Source organism: Mesoplodon bidens, assembly GCF_964165515.1.
Source record: "Mesoplodon bidens genome assembly, chromosome: 2".
Lineage (NCBI taxonomy): Eukaryota > Metazoa > Chordata > Mammalia > Artiodactyla > Ziphiidae > Mesoplodon > Mesoplodon bidens.
Window position 1 is genome coordinate 14,616,138 of NC_138177.1, and position 17,849 is coordinate 14,633,986.

Sequence of the window (17,849 nt, forward strand, 5' to 3'; positions counted from 1 at the left end):
TGAGAGGAAAGCTGTTACAGTACATGAACCCTGAAATCAAGCCATTTTTGACAATTTGGTAATGCATTCTATTTGAAGAGAAAAATACTTAAAAGTACAGTGATCTCGATATGGATCACATTTTTCATTTTAGTCTGTTGTTAGCTTTCATTTTAAAGCTTTCGTCAAACCACTGTGACATTTCTTACTTTTGCTCTCTGGTACACAGTAGCGGTAGCAATTATTATATCAAAATAGGGATGCGGATCCTTTCTCATTTATACTTGTCATCTAGATTTGGCTCTTTCCTGAAGAAAAGCAAGCGCAAGTCTTGTAAGATATCAATGTTGTCTTGTAAAACGAAATCCTCTGAGATTGGGGTCCATAAAATCAATGGTGGAGAATCAAGCCTTTCAAGTCTAACCCTAACTCACCCTTCCCTGCTGAAAAAAGAATAATATATGCTTACAAATGAGAGTATTATTCTATTAGGGTTTTCACTCGGGTCTTCCATAATTATTCCTCATCTGTGCATTGTCTCAAACTGTGAGCTTCTTCAGGGAAAAGTAACAACAATGATGCAGTTTGTTCTCTGTTTTGATGGGGATAAGCCTTTTATTTCTCTTGCCTACGATAATAGTCTTATCGGGAAACATCCAGGATAATGAACTGGCACTTCAAGCCTCCACAGAACACAGCCTTTCCTTAAAGATGATCTCTTATCTTGGGAAAGAAGAGATGTTTAATTTCAATTGCATGATCTTTTCCCCCCCGCTTAAAAGCCAGAATACATTTTATTAGCTTCCGGCTCTAGCTGAGTAGGCCCCCAGCACTTGCTGCAGGAAGGGTCCTTAAAGCACGCGACTCAGGAGAGGATGCCAAATGCAGCTTAATTAGCTGCTTTGGCTAAGGAAGTGTTAAAACCTGACTCTTGGCACGCTTTCAATTTAGTGCTTTAAAATGATAAGCCGAATCGTCTAATTCCATATACAAATCAACCGGCATGCTACTGCATGGCTGAAAGGGTCACCACAATTATGTAAAACATGAGTAATAACTATAATTGGGGTAGTTTGCTAATACAATAAAAAGCTCTGAACATGAGAAAAGTTATGCTCACAGCAGTAGCTATCACTTCTAAAGTAAGAATTCATGGATGAAATGACATGAAAAAGATGGTTATAAAATTTTAATGGAATGATAAAAGGCAAAAGTCAGCCTCTCAGCTGAATTCTTAAAATCCTTATATATCACAATCAGCTCCTTAACTGTAAAATCAATGTGGAGTATAACATGTTGTCAATGCGGCTGTCACTGGAGGGGAGACCGGCAACTATGACAGCCACACAGCTCAGCTGGCTGGTGATGAAAATACAACCGAACAGCCCTCTCCGTGGGTGTAATTGTTTAGAGAACTCCCCTCCTGGAGCGGGGAACGGGGAACATTCCTTTCTGTTCAGATCACTGATTCATATTTCAAACTGTTTCATTACAGCATTAATAACAGAAAGTCGTTTTATTTTGGCAAATGAAATTATCTTTTATGGGAAACGATTTCGCTCATCAGCTTCAAAAATTCAGCCCCAGCTTAAAAGAGAGTAATGAGATTGTTCACGGAGGGGTCTGCTTATTTATTTTTATACTCAGGGGTGTATATTGGGAAGGATGGGTGTGTTGGCACACGTGTGTGTGTGTGTGTGTGTGTGTGTGTGTGTGTGTGAATAAACGGTTTGAATGACTCACATCTGTAGTGTGTATATAACTTTTTTCAGTGGTTTTCTTGGGTCTTCTACAGCTTGTTTGCTACTAGAGTTACCGAAGATTGCTCAGTTTTCCTGGTATGTTATTACCACCTTGAAGCAACTTTTTGCCATTCTAATTAAAAACTCACTCTGTTCAAAAGCTCTTTTTCAGCAATATTAACTCCATAAATGGATATCCTGTAAACCTGCCAATGAATTAAAAATCAAGGTGGCAAATATATGGATATATAATTATACATAGTATATACCCTATGCTAATTGTTCCTGTATCCTCTTGATATTCACTACTGAAATGTTAGCAGAAGAGTGGAGTGATAGAGTCTATCCCATCTTTAACCATGAGTTTTTTTATCAATTTATTATTTATACCCCAACTACCTCCCCCAAAGATTTTTTGACAGCTCATAATAAAAGACTTAAGCAATAGGACAAATAAAATAATGATAAAGAATAATTAATCTCGTGATGATGAAGAGGGTACAATAGTTGTAACCCAAAACAAATATTAAGAATGTACACTGCAGTCTGGCACATATATGAACATTCAGCTTCTTGACAACTGATGAAATAGGAAAAGACCTGTGTAACATAGGCATCATTGCTTAATAAAAGAAACATCTGAAGACTAGAAGGTTGTTGAAATTGAAAGGATATGATGTATAGTCTGCAAGTAGGTGAACCGATACTGGGGAACTATTTTCTCTCTTTCTCCTGAGACCAGGACAGCAGAGGAAGGCTAGGAAGAGTGTTCTGACTCCCAAGATTGGGACTTGTTGTATGGTGAATGGCTATGGATTCTTCCTTGAAAGTTTGGAACAGAAGATGAAATGTGTTGATGTGAGAATTCATGATGGCAGAAAAAAGTCCTAAAAGAACTAGGCGTTCCAAATTTGGAAGAGCAATGGGCTTTCTGTTCCCAAAAGAGATTCAAGAGCTCAAGAGGGAAATTGAGGCCAGCTGGATAGTTTTCATTAATCAATCCATCCTTTCAAAGGATTTTCTATTGGTCACTTTCAGCTTCTGATCTTAGGATATAAAAATAAAAATGTAAAGATAATAAATATTTGTTTTTATAAATTCTGGGAATGCAAGGATTTGAGGGGTGGAATCTATGCAACAGGAAACAAAGTATGTCGGGACATACATACAGGGCCACTTCGCTCTCAAAATCAGCAGTTTACATTATTTACTTTGCATCATGGATCTTCCATTGTGGGTAAAATAGAGACCTGCACCACTGCTTGAAAGGATAAGCATTCAGAAGTTAGTATTTAAAGCAATTAGGACATGTATTTGGAATAGAAAAGCAAAATCATCGTGCAGCACTACTGAAACTTACAGTTCACATTTCTTCATTCAATAAAATAAAATCTACTGTTACAAATCTGTGTCACCCTCATTTACAAATGCTTCTGGTTTTCTCTCACATAGAACACTCTTAAGATTCAGGTTGAGATTCAATTCTAAAGCACACTCATAAAAAGATCTCTACCACGCAATATTAGTTCTAAAATTTAAATACTCTTAAGGACACAAATATACTTACTGAATGACTGGAAAATCCTGCTCTAGAAGTATCTTGATCAACCGATCAAATTTCATACCACAATTTTACTTCCCCTCCCTGTCACAAGGACTCGGTGTTTTACTCATTACAGGTTGTGAGAATAAGAAGAAAACGTGTTTTCCTTCTGGAATTCTATTTCTATACACCTGTCGCCCTTCATTTTGAAATAGCACGTGGTTTTGGGCTAGCAGAGGTCTCTCTAATGAGAACATTCACTATCCTAGTCAAGACAGCTAATGTTGAATCACAGGGACAGCCAGCAGGCTGCCTCTGACCAAGGCAAAGAATGAGGATTGCCTTTGGGATTTCCTTCTCTTACAACTGCCTCTCATCCTCACCCTCCTTGGCTTACACTCAGAGGCTGGAACCACGGGCAGAACATCCTGCAAGCCGCCCTGCCTGTCTCATGTGTCAGTGGACGCCTCCTACAGCAATTGCTTTTCCCGCCTTTTTCTGAACCAATGATGAGGAAGTAAATTTGAAATCTGATATTGATGTGAACTCCACATAGAAATCATTCCCTATTTCCTCTCCTGGTGTTCTCATCCAGAAAGGCTTTCCTGACGCCCCATGTTGAGGGAAATGCTCTCCTCTGGGCTTGATCTCAGCTTTGAACACTCTAACTATGGTTTTACTCTATGTCTTTCTTGCCACCAGACAGTGGACGCCTCAAGTAGAGAAAACTGTCCTATTCATCCTTGTAACTTTCATGTCTCTTTCAGTCCCACCTACACGGCAGGTACCCAGTTAAGGTTTGCTTGGTTGTGTTTTCATGGATTTGCTTACATGAAACTCTTTTTCATCAGTCCATTAACAATTTGGGGTACTTGCTCTATATGAGACCCTCCACCAGGCACTGGAACTACAAAGATAAATAAGATGGAACCCTAGGTCCTGAGAAGTTACCATTCAGAAGGAGATATTGGGCTTCCCTGGTGGCGCAGTGGTTGGGGGTCCGCCTGCCGATGCAGGGGATGCGGGTTCATGCCCCGGTCTGGGAACACCCCGCATGCCGCGGAGCGGCTGGGCCCGTGAGCCATGGCCGCGGAGCCTGCGCATCCGGAGCCTGTGCTCTGCAACGGGAGAGGCCGCAGCAGTGAGAGGCCCGCGTACCGCAAAAAAAAAAAAGAAAAGAAGGAGATATTGATGGTACACAAGTAAACACAAACCAAAATTCTAAGGTAGATATGAGGAGGGAAGGCTTCACAGAGGAGGTGGCATATGAGCTGGGGCTTGATGGATGACTAGAATGTTGTCAGACAACAAACGAGGCAGAAATGTGCTCTGATACGGATTTCAATGAACATTGCAAGATCTTCCTCTTTTACTGCAGAAGAACAACTGTTGCCTTGTAAACTGCTATGAGAATCTTAAAGATGAATGAAAGGGGAAAACTGCTCAAAACTGCTAATGAGAAAAGTAAAAGAGGACCCAGATGCTATGATAATTTCCCTCATTGCTTCATCCTTTGCTCACAGTGCAATTTTAAGTACGGAAAAAATAACAGTAAAACCTAATACTATGAGTGAATACAATATGGTAATAGTACTGAAAATCTCACTGTGTAAGTAATAAGATACATCTTTCTATCTTTGAGCAGACTCCAGTCAAAACTCATCAACAATCAGTCTGTTAGCAAAATAATGAACACATAAAAAATTGTCTAAGTAAATCTACAGAATAAACTGTTCAAATCCCACAAATTTTATTTAGTAATGCCTCTTAGATTAATGGTTAAAAATACAAATGTGGAGTTTTTAACTACAAATTTAGTGAAATGATTCAACTTTTCATCTTTGAAAAGTATTTGACAACTAAATGGTCATCTCTAGAAGCAATCTGGATTTTCTGTTTTGCTTTGTTTTGAAGGTAGAGAAGTGATTTTTAGAAAAGAATCTCATTTTCATTAGGTTGATCTAATCGTGTATATATATATGTTTGTTGTTAAAATGACTCAAAAAAAGAGATATTCCATATTTCAGTCTTGTTAGTTAAGAAAACTTGGGAGAAATCTGAATTTTATTAGTCTAGGGAAGCTACATTTTTCAAGAAAAGTGGGTTATCTCATATTTTACATAAGGCAGGATGTTAGTAGGCAAAAGAGCACATGCACATTTAAGCTGAAGTTGAAGGAGACTTTCCCTTCCAGCCAGCTACCAGTTTCACATGCCTATACCGCACGGAAAACAATTTTAAGCACACAAAAGAGAGGGACAAACAATAAAATCAGAAGAGATGGTTATTTCTGGTTAAAAGATATCAAAAAATTTCAGCTGATAGGTAACTGTCTTCATGTTATTAATCCCATGCTCCCAAGTCTATCACAATCTTAATGCATTTTTGTAGGCTACAGACATTCCAGGTGCTTGGACTGCCAGCAGCTTGTTCAAGAAAAAAAAAAATCATGTGTTTGTATTTATCTGGCTGCAAATAGTCGAACACTACACCGACCAAGTTGGCTGGAAAAAACATATTTTATTAACACAAGTTGAACTGGATTTTAAAAATTCATAGGAAATGTGCATTATTATTATTTGGCATCAGCACGCTAGATTTTTAAAACTGCATGGAACTGGATATTGGTGGCCCACTGATGTAAGTGACAAATTATTTGAAAAAAAAAAGTATTAAAATTCCTCACAGGGGGCTTCCCTGGTGGCGCAGTGGTTAAGAGTCTGCCTGCCAATGCAGGGGATGCGGGTTCGAGCCCTGGTCTGGGAAGCTCCCACATGCCGTGGAGCAACTAGGCCCGTGAGCCACAACTACTGAGCTTGCGCGTCTGGAGCCTGTGCTCCGCAACAAGAGAGGCCGCGACAGTGAGAAGCCTGCATACCACGATGAAGAGTGGCCCCCGCTCGCTGCAACTAGAGAAAGCCCTCGCACGGAAACAAAGACCCAATTTATTTATTTATTATTTAAATAAATAAATAAATAAGTAAGTAAGTAAATAAGTAAGTAAATAAGTAGATAAATTTTAAAAAATGGTAGGAAAATGATTACAGAAGAATGAAATATTAAAAAAAAAATTCCTCACAGCCTTTTTCTCCGTCTATGAGAAACTCTCTTTGTACCCAAGCATTTGTTTCTCTGGCTCTAGGTACCTTCCTGCCTAGGTTTCTCTTTCTGCTCTCAGCTGGGTCACAGGCTTGATGAAAATCATGCTCTCGCAGTATCATATGAAAAATATTGCTATTGGTGACCCTTTTTTTTTTTGCACCAGAATGTTTCAAGGCTTTGGCTGATGCGGAAAGGTGCCTAGCAATGGCATGAAATTTAAATGTGGGCATGAGGTGACTTCTCTGTTTCATTCTGTAAGGTGATATGTCGAATTTCTACATTGGAAATTGCACTTCGCCATTTGGGAGGTGGTGGTTAGGATCAAGTATGAAGTGTGATTCTGGCACGGAGCTGTCAGCATGGGTGGTTTTATAAGCAAGGCTTTGAAGCCTTGACAGAAAAACTGCTTGCGCCCAGTGCCAATCACTCAGTCTTTGTCAACTCAATTGCACATCAGAGATGGCATCCATCTCCACTGACACCCAAAATATATAGGACACTGTTATCATGTCTCAGGGGCGAGCATGCACTGGTAACTTAACCTGGAGGGGCAAACAGCCAGCCTTTGGCCCTTTGCTGATGTGTGTGACATCACACGTGAAGCAGAGGAAGAAGAAGTCATCTGTCTTGGTGAAAGGATTTCAGTGAAAATGAAGACTGGGTTAATACCTGCTACAAAATCAAGTGTTACTAATTCTTAATGAAGGAAGATGAAGGGCTAACACTATTGCCTTTGAACCCAGGCCCTAAAAAATCACAAAGACAGCAGTGTCTCCATGCATGAAAATTCTAACCACATTGAGTCTGTAAGACCTGTTTTATGGTAAGATGAGGCAGGAGAGAAATTTGCTCAACAGAGGATGCTGTACTAATTGGTACTTTACAATGTTTGGGAATTTATTTATGTAGGAGATCCTGACCCCTATTCAATAAAGATCACCCCGGAGGAAATCCAAGTGTTGCCCCCTCTCTATGGGAATAGAAATTGTGGTGCCAAAAAAAGGAGACATTTTCTCTCCTCTTCCATTCTATGGAGCCATCACCTCTGCAGTGGGTGAATAATTATTTTTAGTTAACCTCTACTGAGTGCCAAGCAAGTATGCTCTGTCTAAGGAGATTAGAAATTCATCTTCAGTTGTTTTTAAAACAAAATGTTTCTTTAAAAATCTATTTTGGGTGGGAGCTCTCTGGTTCATACATCTGTATACAGTTGGTGTTCATGTTGCCAGAGTCCCCAGAATGAATGTAACGTTCCCTCTAAAAGGGGTGTAGGTGCGTTGAGTGGTGCATAAATACTTTCTGGGCTTTGTGTGTCGTTTATTGCACTCTGCTGATAATTTACTAAATGGTACCCTTGAGACGAAAGAACTGGATGTGTCCTTGTAAAGTACCAAACTTGCTCCCTGGGAGTAATTACAAATTGGGAGAAATGGATGAACTATTATATATTATTGTTCATATTTTTTAATGTAAGCATTAAGGAAGGTAGATAGGCCTGATTCCATCTCAGTTGATATCTTGTTCTCACTAAAATAATATAATTAAGGACACTGTAGACATAAAAGAATCAATTTCATATACAATTGATATTGTTTCAAATACCGTGCCTTTTGAGATTAATATCCAGCCTTTTGAAAGTCACTTGGGTCCTCATTGAATATAGAGCCAGAATGGCAACTGGCCAATAGGGCAACATCTTCTAAGAAGTCTCTGATTAAAAGACTTGACAAGATTAACCCTAAAAACCTCATTGTTCAAAGATAGTGTCCTCCTTCACTCTGTGTAGCTTGATTTAATTTCTAACTTTTCTAAAAAATTATACTTCCATATATATACTTTTTAAGAAGTAATTTGTATAAAACTCAATATGATTACCATGCATTTATTTTCTCTATATAACTGAGTAAAAAACATATATATATGCAAATAAACTCTTCCATGGAAAGCCAGAAAATTCTCTGTACTGGTTGAATAAGACAATCCCAATGTACTCTTTGTAATACATGCAGAATGATTGTTATCAGATTATACTCCTCTATTCTGGAGGCTGTCTTTCAGGTATGAGTAAAAGTACAATGGAATCTGTTTCCAGAAAAAAAGTATAATGACCTCTAAGTAACTTCATGAAGTAAAGTCCATATTCTGTGTTCTTCTGCAGAGAACACTTGTAATATTCGGTCATAGAGTAGAAAAGGATAACCTTTCTCCTTCAGGACACCTAGATGTACCCTGAAGGGCTGAGTGGGTCCATATCATAATTTATTGTGAATTACATATTCCTGTCTGTAGGCCTAACCCTCCAACCCTCCAAGCCCCCATTTTTCTTCTTTCTGGAAACTTTGACTGTTCTTGTCCTGGAAAAGATTACTGTTCCTCAACATCAAGAAAATAGAGGAGGCTTACTTCTTTGTTTTGGAAAAACTGGAGACTTTAAGACTTCCTAATATAGAGAATATCTGGCTGTGTGTTTTTCAGACTACTTACTGTCCTCTGCGGTGATGAACAGAATCCAAGAACTATGTGCACTGCCAAATCCATTGGAGACCACCAACCGAAATTCATACTCCATGTACGGTTGGAGATCTCTCACTTCATAGCTTAACGATGCAGAAGGACTGGAAAACAACCTATATGGGAAAGAAATTCTAAAATTAAGAAGCTTTAGACATTCAAAGGAATAAAAAACAAGTACAATCTTAAAGAATTTTCAGGGAATGTCAACATACCTCTCAGTGTTGCAATTTTCTGTCATCACGTGGTATCTCTTTTAAAATAAGCAGTCCTTTGGCTAAGGGTTGTATTATTGCATTTATATGAGATGTAAATTCTAGTAGTAGCCTGGAGTGAATTCTAGTCCAGTATTGAGACTGATTGCCACATGGAATTTGTAGAATAAGTATTATAATTTTGTAGCCATAGTCAGACAGCAGATTTTGTGGGGTTCATGTGTGTGCCTGCTCTTGGCAATACATGTGCTCATGAAAAGTTAAGGGTGAAGGAATCTTACTTTAAGCCTCTATAAATGAAAAATTTGCAAAGCAAATAATGATCTCCTAGGGTGTTGCTTTTTGTTTGTTTGTTTGAACTTTGGAAAGGAGGCTTTCATTTGTTGCCAATAAGAACTGACCTATTGTTAAAAATTTAAGATATAGTGAATTTATGGCTACGTTGTAAAACCCAGGTGACTGTTAGAAGGGATGGATGAAGTAGAATGCTTACTCTAGAAACCAGTGGGTGGAGTTGCTGGGCCTCATCTGGAGTTGGTATCTGGGAGAGCCGGGGGCGTTGTTCCGAGCTGGTGTAGACCAGACAACCTGAAGACTGGTTGGAGTGGCAGATGAAAGCCTCGGAGGCAGCACGCCATCTGGAGCTGTCGAAAAACACAGATGAATTAGAGCAGAGAAAACTGTGGAGAACATATGCTGGATGGAATCGAAATGCTCCATATACTGGAAAAACTGTTCCTCAGGATCAACAACAATGTTAAACATGGTCCATTTAATTTAACATTTTCATTCCGGAACTACTGTACTTCCTTATTGTTTATTTCAACACAATTACATGAGTATTTCCATCTTAAAAGCCACCCCCCCCACACCAAACAGCAAGACAGATGAGCACGCAGCACATCCCCACCTGTACTTCTGTTTCTCTAATTGAAAACATGGAGGGGATTTAATGAAGCAAATATTAAAGTACCTTCTTAAGTTAACTCTTTGTTCAACAATCAAGCAACTGAACAGTGAAGGAGCCTGGATCTTTTATTTCTTCCATTGATGTCACCCATTGTTTCCTTAATCACACCACGACCATGAACACAACTGGATTTTTTTTTGAGGAAGGTTTATTAAAATTGTATTTTTCTACAAAGAAAGTAGAACATTCCAGCCTTAATTCTCACTTATGAAAATATAAAAACTAAGCTTCTTTCCTCATGTGTTTTATACAGTTGTTTGCCCCTTCTCACAGTGACGCTGCCTTTATTCAAATATGTTACAAGTTGGGGCATAGACTTTTTCTAGTCTAGTTGAATCTCTGGCAAATTCTTCCTGAAGTCAGCATACTTGCTTGATATAATCTGTTAGGGAAATCTATCTGCATAGTTGTAGAAGGCCTAAAAGAAATGAGTGAAGCCTATTCTATTAAGAAATTAAATTTAAAAAATGGACAAGAAGACTTTGGCTATTAAATAAATTTTTCCAACAGGTATAACTTGAATGAACCTCTCATATCAGAGTGTGTTCCAAAGCTAGTCAGAAACTTAAAAGCAAATTAAGCACAGTTCTGTGCCTTTGGGAAAATCACCAGGAAACTCTGAGCTTATGTTTCTTGTCTTTAAAAAGGGGATAGTATTTTGCCTTTTTAGGATTGATGTGAAGACCAGAGACAATGTAAATAAAGCACCTTTTATTGGGTCCTGGTAATTATTAATTGTTAGCTATTGTTATTATACTGGACTAATCCGAACTTCCCTTAGCATAATTTAAGTACTACTATAATGCAATTTTTTTTTAATGTTGAGCCTTCTTTTAATTAATTAATTTATTTTTATTTTTGGCTGTGTTGGGTCTTTGTTTCTGTGCAAGGGCTTTCTCTAGTTGTGGCAAGCAGGGGCCACTCTTCATTGCGGTGCGCGGGCCTCTCACTGTCGTGGCCTCTCTTGTTGCGGAGCACAGGCTCCAGACGCGCAGGCTCAGTAGTTGTGGCTCACGGGCCTAGTTGCTCCGTGGCATGTGGGATCTTCCCAGACCAGGGCTCGAACCCGTGTCCCCTGCCTTAGCAGGCAGACTCTCAACCACTGCGCCACCAGGGAAGCCTTATAATGCAATTTTTGATTATTGTAATACAAGTTCTTATTGACCAAGGATTACTAGAGGTCATTGCTGAAGGAGGAGAAGGAATCAAAACAATGAAAACAACTGTCAGGATTCATTTTCAACTTCCATTTATACATAACGGTGTAGTGTGTGACTTTTATATACCCTCCAATTTGGGAGAACTGGCTTATGAACCATGAGGCTAGTGAATGGCCATTGATGAGAATGGAAGAATTAGATTCCACATCTCATCAGTCTGTTGTAAGGGTTCTGAATTCATCGATACTTCAGTAATTTATTCAGTAAACATTTATTGAGCCTCTACTCTGTGCAAAGTAGTGTTCTTTGTGTGGAGGGTTAACAACACTGAGTCAACCCTCAGTTGACATGACCCCTGACCCTACGGAACTTATGTTATCGGAGAGAGCGTGTGATGAACAAATAGATACCAATGACCCTACCAGATGGCACTAAGTGCTCAGGTGAAGATTAAAGCAGGGTAAGTGGAGAGAAAGTGAAAAGGAGTGCAGATTTTAGTTATTACACATCAATTCAGATTAGACAGGAGAGCCATAGGAAGAACATGTCATTAGGTGACATTAGAGCAGAGACCTCAGTAACATAAGGAGGTGGTCATGAGAATGTCTACCTGAATGTGTACCTGCCATTTGGAGGAACAGCAATCTAGCCAAAGAGCAGGCAGGGCAAAGGCAGCGAGGAAGGGAAAGCACTGGCTGTGTGTAAGGAACAGTGGAAAGAAACCAGTGTGACTGAAACTAACTCAGGAGAGGAAGAAGAAGAGAGGAAAAGCTGGAGAGCTAGGCTCAGTCTAGATACCTCTAGAGCCTTCTTAGGGCTACACCTTGAAAGTCAAAGTAAAGGCTTTGGACTCCATTTTAAACGGGGTTGGGAGCCACGGCAGGGTCTTAATCAAGGAAATGTCATGGTACTAAACAAATAAAGGCCACTCTGGCTAAGTAAGAGTGACTTTCTAAGTTGAAGAGAGAGGGAATTATTTAACAAGCAAAAGCTTTTCTTTCTAAATTTTGGAAGTATAGTTTTAACACCTGTTACAACTCATCACAATTATTCCTCAATCACATTCATATAATTATACAGATTTGGTAATTATTGATCAGGGTAGATAAGCTAAGAGACAGAAACAACTGAACTAAAATAAAATGTCTACTCTGATTCCCTGTGAAAAAAAGCAATAAACAAATACAAATCTCTCTTTTTTTTAATTTACAATTAAAAAATTATTTATTTTGGTTACTAAGTTGAAAAAAATTACACTTCTTATATAAATTTAAACATTTTAGGGAGCTAGATAATGTTAGTTTTCCAAAGGAGACTGGATTTAGGAGTCAGATAGCTAAAGTTTCAAATCTCATCCTCACCAATTCAGTTCACAAAATTCAAAGCTGATTACATTTTGGCAAGTTTTTAACCTCACTGATGTAAAGTCATTTCATTTATAAGTGTACGTCCAATAATACTGACTCCGTAGAGTTTTTAAAGAAGTTAAATTTGTAGCAATTAGCTAAAATGGTGCAAGGAGCACAGTTTACTTCTTGGTAAATTTTGGTGTGTGTACCCTTGTGAAGTCACAGATTTTTGTCCCAGGATGGTAATGTGTATATAGATAGACAGATAGATAGATATATAGATAGATAGATAGATAGATCAAGGTATTAAGTTTTAGTGAAATTAATGAGTAAAATGAACAAAAGAATTTTTAAATAGAGTCACATTTAAAGAACCTACAAATTGTTTTTCTTGGTGCAGGCACAGATTAATAAATTAAATGCTCATCAGTAAGAATAAATGCCAAAAGAATAGTTACCTGCTAATGAAAAATTAATCTGCATTTGATAATTTCTTTGAACATTTAAGCAATAATTTCATCGAGATTTCTTTATAATGGTACAACCTCTACCTTAAACACTGGATCAAATATTCATAAACCATGAATTATGACAGTGTGGCTAACCAATTAAATATCTGAACTTGCAATAAATTAAAACTTCATATACTTCTTAATTTCAAATAGCCTTCAAGTTGCCTTCAAAAAGGCAAGATCAAGGACTTTTTTTTAGAGTAACTAAATGTTTAGAGACAGTGAATACAAATTGTTAATCTTTTTATGAAAATTTTCCATAATAAAAATTATTTTTAGGTCATAGTAACTCAATTTAATAGAATATTTGTTCGTGCAATAAGTTTAAAATATCTTAAAGAAAATTATTTTTAAATGTTATGATTTTTAGGGAAAATAAAAATGTTAAGGAAAATAAAAATGTGTTGTAGTAGGTCACAGGTTTTAAGATACATATTTATTTCAACTTGCTATTAACTTTATGTCTTTCACATCCACATGTGGTAGGGAAACTGGATATAGTGTTTTACAACAAAATAAGTTTTCAGAAAAATGTATAATCTTAATTTTACAATGTATAAATTACTCATTCTCTAAATTATAACCTTTCAGTTTGAATCGGGCTTGCGTTGTCAGAATACTACTTTACACACAAAAAGCTAAGTCAGGGAGGCATGGGGAGAAGGCTGGAAGCAGGGAAGTTACCTATTGCAGTCAACCAGGCTAGCAGATGACAGCAGCTTACATTCAAGTGCCAGCAGTGGAGATGGGGGCATTAGTTTGTGGTTCAGTTGACTGTGGCGTGTGTCACTGATAGACAATAAAGGAGTCAAAGGTGATGCCAATGTGTTTAGCCCAAGCACCCAGGTGACTGGCACCTGAGTGGAGAAATGGGATAGGGAGGGGATCAAGAGTTCTCTTTTGTCCACATTACATTTAAGAGGTTTATTACACAACTACAGTGGCTACACCAAGGACAAAGTTGCAGATGTGAGTCTGGATAGGAACTGTGGATCAATGTCCATGAGGTATTTCATGGCCGAGATGTGATTAAATAAACGAGAGGGTGAGTGTAAATAGAGCGAATGTAGAAGAGGTCTGAGCAGTGAGGTCTGGGGTCCTCCAAAATTTTGAGGGGTTGGGGGAGGGGGAGGTCTCTGCAACAAAGGAGATTTACTTACGGGAGTGAGCACTGAGGTAGGGGAGAAGCTAAGAGAAGGGGCACTCTGGAAGCCAAGTGAAGAAAGCATCGCCGAAAGGAAGGCCTGATCGACTCCATCAAATGTGCTGAGTTTAAGGAAGGAAGAGACTAAGAATTAAGCTTTGTCTTTGGCCAAGTGGACGTGACCTTGTCAAGAACAGATGCAGTTCAGTGGTGGGCGTGGCAGTTTGATTTGGGAAAACTGAAAAGGGAATGAGAGGGAAGGCAATGAGAGGGAAGGCAATGAGTGGGTAGAGTGAGCGTAGAAGACTCCTGAGGGATTTTGTTCTAAAGGGGAGAAGACAATGGGCAAACACTTAGAGAAGCTTCTGGTATCAGAGGAAGGCTTTCTAAACACTGGGAGAGGTTGCAGCATTTGCATCCTTCTTGGAATGACCCAGAAGAGATTAGGGGAAATGATGATGTAGGAGAAGGAAGAATAATTAATTGCCAAAGCAAAGTCCTTGTGTGTCTGTGAGAGAGAGGTGAGCCAAGGCACATGCCAACTGAATTGAGAGCTGGTGCATGTGAGCTGTCGAATAGAGCAGGGACAGCCCACCACTGTGCAGAAGTGATACAGACCCAGGCTGCAGATGTAGAGTTAGGTAGATCTGGTGATGGGAAAACAGCAAAGGTCTCTTCTGATGGCGTCCGTTTTCCCAGTGAGCAAAATAAAAGCAAAGGCATCCCCTCTGTGCCAAAGTGTGGGAGTGAACTGGTTCCTTGAACAGAGAAGAAATGGTATGAAGTAGTTCTCTCTGGTAGTGGAAATAGGACATACCTAGGAAAGGCAATAATGTGGCTGTCCAGGGCCAGATACCCAGTCACTTAACTATAAATCTTTGGATTGAGGGACATTCGCTACCAAAGACTTTTTAATTGATATTTTGTCTGTGAGTACCAATACATATAACCATGATGATTTCTTATTTGATATATATTCTTTCATTGATGTATAACAAATGCACACATATCAAAAGAGCCTGGGCAAAAAGTAATGTCCAAATTGCATATAATGTATAACATATAAAACCATGTCCCTCATTTGATTGTTTTTTATCTAACGTTTCTGTCAAGGAATATAATATCACTGACAATCCAAATTCGGAATAAGAATCAGTTCTGATAAGTCATCAGCATGAAAAAAATTAGAGTTTTAAATATTTACACAAAAATCCTTCAAGTGTTAAAAACTGCATTACCGTGTTGTCAGGAAAGAAAAAATGCCCAGAAGATGCTCTGTAATAATAATGATAAAGTATCTTGGATTCTCTTTTGAGTGATAACAAGAAAATTTGCTCCGTTAAATTGGTCACACTGCAATTATATAAAATCCCAAAATATTTCCAAACAAAGTGATCATCTTAAATTACTGACATATAACTATTCATTCTACATGCTTTCAGTAACACTGAATTCTGGCAATGTTTTTTCCCTTCCAGTTAACCCCTTTTATCCTAGACCTATTCCTCTGAGGGTCTTTAGCATCAAAGCAATAACTGGGAACCAGCCGTAATTCCACCCCTGGTTTCTTAACACAAGAGCCATGTATCTATCAGCTTGATATACTGTCTCCAAGATGCTATGTTGCTCAAAAAGCTTCTCTCAAGTTTAATATGACCCTCACGAGGCAAGCACTCCACAACCTCGTGAATCAACACATCTTATCCAGTAAATACTAATTCCACAAAGGCAACTGGGCTACCTCAATCTATAAATTCAAAGGAAGGGTGTTTTTACTAAAATTTCAAATTTAACCTCTTTTAGAAGGCAAAATGCATATAGAACATTAAGCAATAAATTAAATCACAGAGTGGACTAGTCTAGATGACATAATCTATTGAATGTCTGATTGCATTAAACTTTTGTATGATGTACACTAGTAGACTTCCCTAAACAAACGAACAAAATGCCCCAAACATTTGCTCCATACAGGCTTATAGAACTCTAAAAAGCAAAAACAGAGGCTTTTTTTTTTTCATGTGGCCAGTGACTACCAAAGCTATAGTGACCAGAAGAAGAAATTTGTGGGGAAAAAATGAATTGACATATTTTGCATATTCACATTCAAATATGCTTCACATACACACCAATGTCTCAGGACAGCCCACCAACTTGTTACTACTACAGTGTGATTTGGGGGTGTATGAGTGTGCATTTCAAAATACTGGAATAAAATGCTGCATTAAGGTATCAAAGAAGTCTATAGTGTTTTGTATTCACACCTGTAATAAAGGATATTGAATGCCACTCTGCACAAGGTTCTTTGCTGGGGGTAGGGAAAGGGAAGAATAAATAGAAAGGGGGATTAAATCACCAACTTTTTATTTAACAGAGAGACAAGACATGAGTCAAACAACACAGAATGTGTACTGAGCATAAAAGAGGTGTAAGTGCTTCAGGAGTTTTAGAAGTTAGAAATTCACAACCAGATACACACTGGACCTTGGCTTTCAGAGGAACAGACACGGTCATGGGGCATTGTTAAGTAGCTCACGTGGAGTCACCATGTCCTCAGCCTAATTCCAGTGCCCAAGACTCCCATCACCTCTGCTCGTGCTCATTCCAAGCAGATGTCATGCTTTCTACTGGTTTCACTTAAAATCTGACTTCGGCCCAGCTCACACTACTCTCTCATTTCAGAGATGAGATGGTTGGCATCCTCATCTAGGTTTCCCTGTTAACATAAGAGAAACCATGGCCTTTCATCTATCTGCATCCTGGCTGCATCGCTGAATAGCCTGGCACATAGTCAAAAATCCCCGGATTACACATTTTCCTCTCATTTTCTGAAATAGCTACATATGAGCAAGGATTTTAAATTCTAGTTTCCAGAATGGAAAATTAAAGTTCAGACACATCTATTGAGTCGCTGAGTCATAAACAAATTGAAAACAGAAGGCAAGACTCCATTTCCCGTCACTAAACCATATGTCATTAAAAAAGATATTAATTATGAGGGATATGCAGATGTGCTAACAAATGGACAGTCAACCTTGAGCACAAGGATGTACAAATAGAGCAGCATTGAACAGTGACAAGTAGGTTAAAACAGATTTAATGTTAGCGAAAGAGACTCTCCTAAGAGTTAACTTTTGGAACACATACTGTGTGCCAGGTTCTTTAACATGATTATTTCCAATCCTCAGAATTACAGGACAAAATTGTAGTGTTATCTCTCTGTAGTATTAGATAAAGCATTTGAGGTTCAGAGGGCTCTTATTTTATCTCAAATCACAAAACTGGTTATACTGGCAGAGTGAGGATTTAAACTGGGACTGGTTAAGTTCAAGGGCAGTGCTCTTAATTTTATACCACAAAACAGCATGTTATAGTAGGTGATTTATAAGAGAGAATAAATATTAAGCACATTAAATAAATATGAAAAAAAACCATTTACACAATTAAACACATTCGTTTTCGTAAAGGTTGGATTTATTTTCTGTCCAAGTCATATTCTTCCATAGTACTTTCTGGTCTTATTTCTTTATCATAGCATCTCATTATCTATGAGGAACTTCACACAGAACTATTAGTATGAATTTGCTAGTTCTCAAGAATGACTCAAAGCCCACAGGAATTCAAC

The 17,849-nt window shown here is 38.3% G+C and overlaps 1 protein-coding gene across 2 annotated transcripts in view; it reads right to left on the reverse strand.

Annotated features, from left to right (window-relative positions):
• The window catches only part of USH2A (usherin), a gene marked incomplete at both ends in the record, with an annotated part of 794,746 nt that overhangs the window by 271,271 nt on the left and 505,626 nt on the right, over positions 1-17,849 (reverse strand). For both annotated transcript variants that reach the window (XM_081220997.1, XM_081220996.1), the window contains 2 exons: positions 8,851-8,993; positions 9,586-9,736. In XM_081220997.1, coding sequence (XP_081077123.1) covers positions 8,851-8,993; positions 9,586-9,736 — 294 coding nt within the window. The remainder of the gene's footprint in view (positions 1-8,850; positions 8,994-9,585; positions 9,737-17,849) is intronic.